Consider the following 11000-nt stretch of genomic DNA (forward strand, 5'->3'; position numbering starts at 1 on the left):
CATCTTTTCAAACAATATGTCTTTCTTTACTGACTCAGATGAGTCTTTGTGTATAACACTTACCGGGATTATTAAAGGAAAGCAAATCTGATCTCATAATCAAATTAGATATATTATAAACTTAATAGAGATGTCTTTTGAGTTCATAAAAAAGAACGCTCATCTTAAATGGACACAAGTAATTAACAGTGAAGTAGCAAAATGTCTGCAATTTACTTTCAAATGGGATTCAGCAGAATGAAAAGAAAAAAATATGTAAAATCTGTGTAAATATGAGAAAGCAACTGTTGCAAAATGTTAACAATGCTGGCTCTAAGTGGAGAGTATATGGGTATTCAGAGTATTTTTTTCAACTTTTCTGTGAAAAGTTTCACAGTAAAAAGCCAGAGAAACAAAGGATCCTCACTGGCTCCTAGTTCTCTTGAATATTTGTCCAGTCATTTCTTTTTTTGCCTCAAGTCCCTTCCTTTAAAACAACCGTTAGAAATTGTGTTATGTCTTTTTAACAAACATCATAACTCTAGGAAAGAGATTTTAAAAGTAGGCTTAAAGACTGGTATCAGTGAATTCTGTTACCTGAAAGTTAACATCTTCTTTCTTAAATATTAGTGCTCGAACTTCATCAGGATCTCCATTAAATATAGCTTGCACCAGTGATGGCTAAAATATAAGAGAGTAATAAAAACATTAATTACAGCACATGGATATTTTAAAGATATTTCTACGTAAGTTTTAAATCTAAAAATTTTCTTCCCTATAGCAAGAATAACCATTTGGATTTTGATATTAACCAAAAGTGTTGTGAAGTCAAATCATATGAAAATACAGGATTCTTTCTTGGGGAAAAAAGGTCTAATAAAAAAATTAATTCCGTATGACAAACACTAGGTGGTATAATAAACATAATCAGATTTTATTTTTTATGAGTGCATGCCGTATGTTTATATATGTGGTAAAAAGAAAGTTTCTGCTAAATACAAGTGTGACATCTCAACATCTACTTATGGGACACAACTTGTCAAACAGTTCCCAGGCATCACTAAGGCCCATGAAAGAAGGCTTCTTTGAAAAGTTCTGTTTGGGACATTAAAATAACTTGCATGGGTTAGCAAACATGTATAAAGATATAAACCCAAAGAAAGAAAAGCTGGCAATTGATGAAAATCACTACTATTCAAAGACCAAAAAATACTGTATACCTGAATAATATGAAGAGAAAAACACGTGCATGTCTAAATATAACAACTTCTTAATCAACGACACAGTGACTCTCTGATAAGGTATCATATTATACTAGTCAAACAAGAAGCCAATTGACAAGAGCATTAAAAATAAGGTTAAGAATAAAGTCTGATAATTTTTCCTATAAAAGTCTTGCATGTTAATACATAAAATTCATTGCAGAAAAGTCTGTGCCCCGGTGTTGCTGGCAGTAGTCAACCTTTCCTAAAACACAGAGTTCCTCATTCTTGTTACATCAATTTTTAAAACCACAAAATGAAAACAGAAACGTGGTTGCCATAACCATTATTCTCAAATTTTAAAAAAAGTCTTAAGAGATTAAGAGATAGCAACTAAAGTCTGAAATGTTACCTAAACATCTGAAAAAGTAAAAATCAGAAACGTGTGTTTTACACACAAGTAATGTTGCATCATATTTATACACATATATTGCTTTAAATTGGGTTTTTAATGTAACTACTGGAAACTAACTTATGTTTCTTCTTAAGGAATAAAATTTACCCTATTAGTTCAGTAGAATACAGTAAACATATAAACTCTCATATCTTACCAATACATTTCCAGGAGGTGGAGAATGTAGGCATTTATTTTCCTGTGGTGATTTAGAAATGAATGCAGGAGACTCATCTTCTACCTCCTCCAAAACAACAATACACACTCGACTCATTCGCTCTTTTAAAATACTAAATTCCAAGCTATGTGATAAAAGTCACAGTTGGAAGAACACAAGTAGTTTTTCCTCCTCTTCTGTACAACACTTAGAATCATTCTTTGAATAGCGTAGCTGGTTTTTTAAAGTTAATAAGTACCTCCGGAAAAACTGAAGTTTAAAGTTATGAATACATAACTCACAACTTCCTAAAAACAACTAAATTCTGTTACTTTCCGTTGGGTTACTGCAATACTTAAAAGAAATTTCACATCAACATGTCAATAACTAAAACTGAGTCCAGTACAAGCTAATTCAAAAATATTTTTCCCCTACCAAAATAGTCATATTGCTGTCTCACAGAAATTTACTTGCATAAAAAGAACATTGTTTTGGGTGATACCGTCACACCAGGCAGAATGAAATGAGACACAACTGCTGCGACAGAGATAATTACAGCTATACTCACTCTTGCCTACAAGGTCATAGAGTTACCAGTAGCTGGCTTGCTTATAATTGAAAATAACAAGTAAAATCCACTTCTAATTCGTCTTCATTTCTTCAGCTTTACTAGTTTAATGCAGATACTATCCAGAAAGAAAAAAAAAAAAAGCAAATCTAGAGCTCAGCACAAATTCTTAAAATGCAGCTCAGAGGTTGACAATTCTTTCTGTGTTCGGGAAAGAAAAAAACAACAACACTGCATTAATAGCAAAGCTGCAGTACATTTACATGCTGATCACACTGAAAATAGGACATTTTAAATGTTCTTTATTAATGAATATTTAAAACCACTTCTAATTCGTCTTCATTTCTTCAGCTTTACTAGTTTTATGCAGATACTATCCAGAAAAAAAAAAAAAAAAAGCAAATCTAGAGCTCAGCACAAATTCTTAAAATGCAGCTCAGAGGTTGACAATTCTTTCTGTGTTCGGGAAAGAAAAAAACAACAACACTGCATTAATAGCAAAGCTGCAGTACATTTACATGTAATGAGTCAGAACACAAGAGACAATAGGACTCTTGGTATTAGAATACAGCTTAATTAATCTAGATATTCCACATAATAGAAGAAACACAGATAGCTTTATTCCCATCGGTAGTATAAGCAAGGCAGAGCGTTCATTCTTTCTCCATCAGATAGTTGTCTGTGGCTGCTCCAGCAAAAGGGCACAGGCACCAGGCAGAAATGGTGTTAGCAGGGAATCCTAATAGAACAGGCAGGCCGCGAAGGAATTAGAAGGCATTTGAGCTCGAATTACTGCTTCAGGCTTTTCATTTAGAAAGAGAAAAAAAAAAATCCAGTAGTTTATCATTCCAGTGTTTCCTTTGATCTCCACACGAATACAGCTTCCATTAAACAGTCTTCATTCAGATGAAAAAACAGCAGACTCTGCATCTTCTTTGAGTCAACTACTTTATTCAATCATCTGTGTCAATACAGTTTCCTTCCACTGTGAAAGCCGCTACAGTTATCCTTTTCAGTAGATTTCAGATGCTTTCTGTTCCTCAGATGATCTTGCAAAACGCCACTGACGCCTCCAAATGAGTAGGTCCTTAAAAAATATCTACAGAACCTCAGGATCGGCCCCACAGAAACATTCCAACTGAGCAACAGTCTGAATAGCAAAGACTGCAGAACCGCAGGATGAAATGCCTAGTAATGCTCACATGTTACACTTACCAGAGAGCTGAGCTACTGCTCGGGATGTGACTTCCTCTAGCAGGAGAAAAAATAGTGCATTTGGACAGCCTTCACAATTAGAAGGTTCATGCCAGTTCTGTGACTAATCCAGAACAAAATGAAAAATTCTATAACTGAAAAATGAGTGCGCTTTTAACATTTTCCACTAAAAGCCACAAGGGAATCTGGGGTACTGCCTCTGCTGACTAACACTGGTTTGAGCAAGTAAACAATTCTAAACAGCTTAACTGCTTTCGTATGTTAGAGTATAGCAAATGTTTAACCATATAATGACAGCTGAACCCAGATAAGAGAATTAGAAATGAAGGAGAAATATTTTATGATAATATAAAAACCATGAACCTAAGGTTTTATTCTTATTTTTTACCAAGATCATTTTAAAATCTACCAGATGTATGTTACCTTCAAGGATGCAAAGAAGTTTAAACAAAATAAATTTAAGATTTATTAACGAGTTCTAAGTTGTTGAATTTAATCAAATCATATTTTTAAAGGAAAAAAATTTCATAGTGTAGAAATTCTAACTCTAAAATTCTATGAGTCACTTGAATTTTCACTGAAGAAATTATTCTACCTTGACACTCAGAAATAGAATAAAGTCTTAAAATCTGTTAAATAGCTACATAAAACAAATGTTTAAAGTTCCTGGTACTATACATCAAAAAGGCATAGGGTAACACTAAGAAAGCAAAGAATCTTCCTCCCCTATAAAATTAACATTCCCAAAACTATAAATATCAAAAACTACCAATTTATAGTTGGCTTCCTCCCTTTCTATGTTTACTCGACGATGGAGATATTTTCCAACAGAAAAATAACAAAGAAAATACCATGGCTCCCCTTCAATTTTTGTTCTTCTATCAACAAGCATTTTTATTAATAAACCTAAGTTTTTTGTGAACACTTATGATGTGCTACATGTACTTTCTCATTTAATACTCACAGTAACCTTACTACATTCCCATATTATAGAGGAAAAAACAAGACTCAGAAATTAAGTATTTTATCCAAATTCATGCAAATGAGTAAAGTTGTGCCTAATTTTAAACACATGCTCTTTCTAATCTATTCTGCTTCTATTGAGGGTATGTACACATACATTCTCAAGAGCTTTACAAACTATAATACTAGACTGTAAAAGTGATCTTAAAAGACAGATAACCTGTAACGACTGTGAAGAGTTTGAGAAATGAAGGAATATACTATTTATTGCAACGATATTCTTAAACGAGTTTTTTTTTAGATGAGTATTTCAGGGCTAATTTGACCTCCTCACACATCAAAGCCAGTTTACTTATAAAAACATAAGGAGGAAAAAACCCCAGCATGATATAGATTAACACAAGAATGCCAGAATTTAAGAACAAAAACCATTAAATATCAATCTATGAAAAAACTTGTAACCTTAATATAACTTACCAAGATACTAAAATATGCTAACAATTTACATAGTTGTATTTTAAAATATAAAAAAATGTTTTAAGGCCAAATTAAAGACATGGAAGTATTTTACATACAAAAATGATGTTAACTATCTCCACATGGCTAAATCAAAAATATTACCTTAATATCTGAAATACCTGAAAACGATACCACTATAGGAACAATAAACTATACTCTATCTTCTGGGTCCTCGCCCCCATCGCCCCCCCAAAATCCCAAAATTCCTCTTTATATGAACAATTTTAACTTGTTCCAAAGTATCCAGTGTATAAATACTTAGACATAAGCAGGTACGTCCAGTTTCTTGTTCTAGGTCAAATTCCACACTTAGGTCTTTCCCAACCAGAAAACAAGCTCCTTGAAGGCAGGGACTGTGTTATATTCATATTGTTTCCTTCCATGTTCTTCTACCTGTAAATAATTTCACTGCAACAAATTCTATTATGTCATAAGATTCTGGAATAGAGTGGCAAAATTATAAAACACAATAGGGGATTAATATATGTGTACACACACACACACACTTTTATCAGAAAACACAAGAGGCATTAAGGTGCAACAAAATGAATTTTATACCTCTCGTAGGTGAAAGCGACAGGATATAAAACAATGATATGACAGCTAAACTAAGGGCTCAGGAGTCAGCCTACCTGGAGTTCAAATTCTGATTTCATTATTTATTAGCTGTGTCCATGGGCAAGCTACTTAAATTCCCTGAGCCTAAATTTCCTCACACTTATAAAGTAATAATAATAATCTCCTGAGATTTTTATCTAGGAGAAATACTGTAATAACATAGTGATAGACAACAGGTTTTGCAGCTAAACTGCATGTATTGTAATCTAGTTTCCCACAGGTTAGTTAACCTCTCTGGTAATCATTCAACATCTATTAAAGAACATTAACACAATCTACTTTATAGTGCTATTCATAGTGAAGTTTAAATATGAAATAAGATTTTATTATTATGGATATTTAGGGTAGTTGAATGATATCCTTAATGAAACCAGTGAGCAAATAAAGGTCTAGTGACAACCTCCCTCAACTAGTGAGGTGATTCAAACTGGGGCTGGAGAAATCTCCACCCTTTCCAGCCTTCTCGAGAGACTGCTAGAAACTAGTCTAACATTCCAGTAACCAGACAAGAGTTTACTACCTGTTATTGCGGGGGAGGGAGCAGCAAACTTAGGCAAGAAGTGACTACAGGTTTTTTCCGTTCTTACAGATTCAATGTACTTTACAGTCTAGGGAAAAAGGTAAAAAGTACTGGCCCATGATCTACTACATTAGTAAAGATAGATAAAAAATCCTGAGATAAATATTTCAATATTTTTTATTAGTTAACAGCACTATATAGCACTGTTTTATATCTTCTATTAAATTAGGCCCCTAACCTCAAGGAACTTATATCTTAAAGGAAAAGAGGCAGGTAAATAATAAGTATTTAAGAAATCTGAAAAAGAGAAAGTACTTATAAAAAAAATTACTGACAAAGACTGTGTAGTTAAGTTCAACACTGTTTTTTGTTGTTTTTCAGTTAAACAATGGCAAAGGAATGTGGTTTTTTTCTTGAGGCACTTACTTTTTAGGCCAAATTAGAGTGTTTTAGTAAGCCAACAATTTCAACTCTGACTTCATAATTCTATTCTTTATGCTAAAATGTATCCTATCAAAAGCTTACTCCTAACTCTTCACAGAATCATGTAATGGTAAAGCTCATTTAAACCTTCATTTTACTGATAAAAAGTTAACATCCTGAAAGAATATTTTTAGGTTCTTACTTTTGTTTCATCAGAACTTTTTTTTTTTATACAAATGATTTTTCTTTCTGCATAGAGACTCAATCCAAAGCTCAATTTACCTCTTACAAATCTGTGAACCCATAATGATAATCACAGAATAAAATATTTCACTCAGGATGTATTAAGTGACTACTCTGTTCTAAGCTGGTCTCTGAGTATTAAAAAAATAAAAAGCTTGTGGTGAAAGATAGTAAGTAAGTGAGTTTAAATCATGTTTCAGAATAATTTCTCATAGTTCAAGAATCCTAAACAATATTCTCATCTGTTCATGTACTTTAGAAAAAGTCTTATGAACAGATTTAAAAGGTCAGATTTTCTTGTGAATTAGTAGAGACATTGCAAAAATATCACACTGCTGACCGTTGAACGAGATGGGTTTGAACTGTGTAGGCACACATGGTTTTTTTTTTTTTTCTTTCAATAAATACTGTAAATGTATTTTCTCTCTCATAATTTTCTTAATCTTTCCTCTAGCTTACTTTATTGTAACACGCTATATAATACATATCACATACAAATATGTGTTAATTAACTGTTTATGTTATTAGTAAGGCTTTGTAAGGTCAACAGAAGGCTATTAGTTTTGGGGGAGTCAAAAGTTATATGCAGATTTCAACTGTACGGGAGGAGAGGATGAGGTTGGTGCCCCAACTCTGCTTGTTCAAAGGTCAACTGTATATTTAAAAAATAATGAATTCAAAATCCTTAGCAGATCATATTTAATTCTCTGCATGAACGTATAAACTAGGCCATTTAAAAAAATACTTACCCAATCATATTTCCAAAATAGTTGACAACCAATATTATCTGAAGATCTCAAGTGGTTTGACCCAATTGGTTTCAATGGTAATAAATAAATTAACCCTTACATTATTATTATTATTATTATATAAAGCATACTGTTAACACATATTAGTATTAAATATTATTAAAATGATGTGTTTTTTGCAAAGACCGATATTTGGCATCCATTCTTCACATCTTCCACTCAACTAGAACATTCAGTTTTTAGGTAAGTACAGAGCCTCACAGAACAAAGACTATTCTTTCTCATCCTCCCTTGTAGCTAGGAGCCATATGACAAAGTTCTGACCAGCATTTTAAGCAGAGGTGTTATGTGGCTTCCAGAAAACTTAAAAGGACAAATGGCATATCCATCCTGCTTCCTTGAACAGTAGGCTAAAGAGGATCCAGGTCCCTGAGGATTTTGTGGGACAGAACTGCCATAAAAGCCCTGGACTGCCTACTTCCTGACTTTTACAGTGTAGAAAAATAGTTCTACTTTGTTTGATCATTGTGATTTTGAGTCTCTTTTACTTGGAGCTGAACCTAACTCTAAGAGATAATCTTAACTCTTCTTTTAGAAATCATTATTTAGTGGGCATATATCCTTCTAGCCCCATTCTTATACTATCCATAATTTAGTACAATATGGCTACTTAAGTTTTCAATAAATAAAATGAATTACAAACACTAGTTGCAACAATTGTAATAGAAATAACAACTGATCAGAAAACAGCTCAAAGAATAATCTGCTATATTATCCCGGGTAAGCAAAGGAAAATCAGTAGAGAGAAAAGGAAACAAACATTTACCACAAAAATTCTCACTAAATTCTCAATCACCATTGGTGAGTTCTATTATTGAGTTTATATATGGGAAGTAGAAGCTCAGTAATATCTAGTCAGTCAATGACTCATCCATTTATTCATCATTTACTATGTACCAGGCTTTCCGCTAGGCTGAGGAAACAAAAATTGTGAATAGTCAATCCTTGTTTTAATGTAGTTTACACATGAATAACTATAACTGCAAACTGTGATAAATTGTAGAAGTTAAAAAAAAATTGAAGGGGAAGGAATTAAGGAAGGTCTATGTGGCTGGAGCAAACAATTATAAGGGACGATGACAAATGTAGTTGGAGAAATAGGTAAACTCAGATTACACAGAGCCTTTTAAGCCAAGTTATAAAGTTTGTATTTTTAACTGAGTGATTGAAAAGTCATTAAAGATTTTTAAGCAAGACAGTCATCATGCTTTTCTTTAAAAGATTATATGGGCTTCAGTATGGAGAATGGATTGAAGGAATAGAAAAACAGAAGCCCAAAGGCTAGTTAGGAAATTACTGCAGTAATCCAAGAGTGGTCAATTTGATCTAGGATGCTGGGCACATAAATGGAGAGACTGAGATACATTTTAGAAACTGGATTTATAGGATATGCTTAATAAACTGGATGTAGGGATGAGGGAGAAGGTGGTGATCACAATTTCCAGGTTTCTGACTTAAGCAACTAGTGCTACTAGAGTTTAAGCAATTTGGGCCTTCTTTGGTTTCCAAATTTATAAAATGAGAAAAATGATTTATTATATCATGTATAAGGTCCATTCAAGCGCTAAATCCATTAAAATTTTAATCCAAAATCAAGATCTTAGCATCTAATCTTATGATTTGAAATCCAAGTGTTAACAATCCTAAAGTTGCCTAATTCTAAGTGAGTGTAAAAGTATCTAAAGGATGATATTTTGGTTCAATCTTCCTCAAACTCCAGTAAACTGAAATAATCTAAAAACCTTTTGGCAAGAATACTCTATTTTTAAAATGTTCACCAAAATTATAACAGCAACTGAATCAACATATATTTAATATTTCCATTCTACTATACATACCATGCCAAGAGATTACAAAATGCCATATATCATCTCCATCTTCAAAGACCTTATGCAACTAATGATTTTTTGAATGACATAAAAAGGTCACAGGCAACATATATAAACAAATAAACAAATGGGACTACAGAAAACTAAAAAGCTATACAACAAAGAACACCATCAACAAAATAAAGACAACCCATAAAATGGGAGAAAATATCTACAACCCATATATGTGATCAGGAGTTAATATCCAAAATATATAAGGAACTCATATAACTCAATAGCAAAAAAACAAATACAACTGACCCTTGATAACATGAGTTTGAATGGCATGGGTCTACTTATATGCAGAGATTTTTCAGTACGTATACAGTTGGCATTCCATATCCCAGGGGTTTGCATCTGTGGATTCAATCAACCACAGATCCTAAACAGTAGTTTCAGTCTGTGGTTAAGAATCCACAGATGTGAAGGGCTGACTGTATGCACTGTTCTATGCCATTTTACATAAGGAACTTGAGCATCCCAAGATTTGGGTATCTGCAGGGGGTCCTGAAACCAACCCCCTACGGATGCCGAGGGACCCCCTAATTAAGTTTTGGGGGACTCAAGTTATAAGAAGAGTTTGGACTGCATTGAGGCCAGTGTCTCTAACCTTCACGTTGTTCAAAGGTCAATTCTAGCCTAATTTTAAAAAGGGTCAAAGGACCTAAATAGATTTTTTTTTCTAAAGAAGACATACAAGTGGCCAATAGGTATATGAAAAGGTGCTCAACATAACTACTAATTAGAAAAATGCAAAGTCAAACCACTATGAGATTTCACTTCATACCTGTTAGGATGGCTAGAATCAAAAAAATGATAGATATGAGAAGTGCTGACAAGGATACGAAGAAAAGGAAACCCTTGTAAACAGTATTTCTGATCTGTGGTTGGAAATGCCAAAATACAGTTTTCAAACCACAGTTGGTTGAATCCACAAATATGAAACCCACAGATAGCAAAGACTAACTGTACTAATTAGGAAAAAAATCTTCAAATAAGTAGACTCGCATAGCTCAAATCCATGTTGTTTAAGAGACAACTGGACTATTCTTGCCACTAGTTCAGTCATTGGTAAGAATGCAGCATATAAATTTATTATTATTATTTTTTGTCTTTTTAAAAATTTTTGTATTTAAATTAGTTTCATGTATACAGTACATTGGTTAGACATTTATATAGTTCATAAAACGATCCCCCCAATTGCTCCCTCCCTCCCCGGGCCCTCCACCTAGCCATCATATTAATGCTAACTACATTACCTCTGCTGTGCTCCCCATGCCCGTGACCAACTATCAACTACTAATTTGTACTTCTTTAACCCTTCACCTCATTCTGCCTTCAGCTTTGTTCTTTTTAAAGACTGCTTAGGGAAAATCCCACTTGATCGAAGATTTTTGTATCTGTATTCATCAGAGATATTGACCTGTGGTTTTCATGTTTTAGTACTATCCTTATCCGGCTT

At 33.3% G+C, this 11000-nt stretch overlaps 1 protein-coding gene across 15 annotated transcripts in view; it reads right to left on the bottom strand.

Moving 5' to 3' along the window:
- Positions 1 to 11000, bottom strand: part of ANKRD28 (ankyrin repeat domain 28) — a 120011-nt gene that overhangs the window by 91188 nt on the left and 17823 nt on the right. For 6 of the 15 annotated variants that reach the window (XM_025043579.1, XM_006907262.3, XM_015585789.2 and 3 more), the window contains exons 1-2: positions 1793 to 2617; positions 577 to 660 (exon numbers count right to left, since the gene is read on the bottom strand). In XM_025043579.1, coding sequence (XP_024899347.1) covers positions 577 to 660; positions 1793 to 1909 — 201 coding nt within the window. In that variant the 5' untranslated portion in view covers positions 1910 to 2617. Of the gene's footprint in view, positions 1 to 576; positions 661 to 1792; positions 2618 to 3575; positions 3788 to 11000 lie in introns of those variants that run through there. The other 9 variants (XM_015585787.2, XM_025043581.1, XM_015585788.2 and 6 more) reach the window with 3 other exon arrangements.

This window comes from Pteropus alecto, unplaced genomic scaffold, assembly GCF_000325575.1.
Source record: "Pteropus alecto unplaced genomic scaffold, ASM32557v1 scaffold92, whole genome shotgun sequence".
NCBI lineage: Eukaryota > Metazoa > Chordata > Mammalia > Chiroptera > Pteropodidae > Pteropus > Pteropus alecto.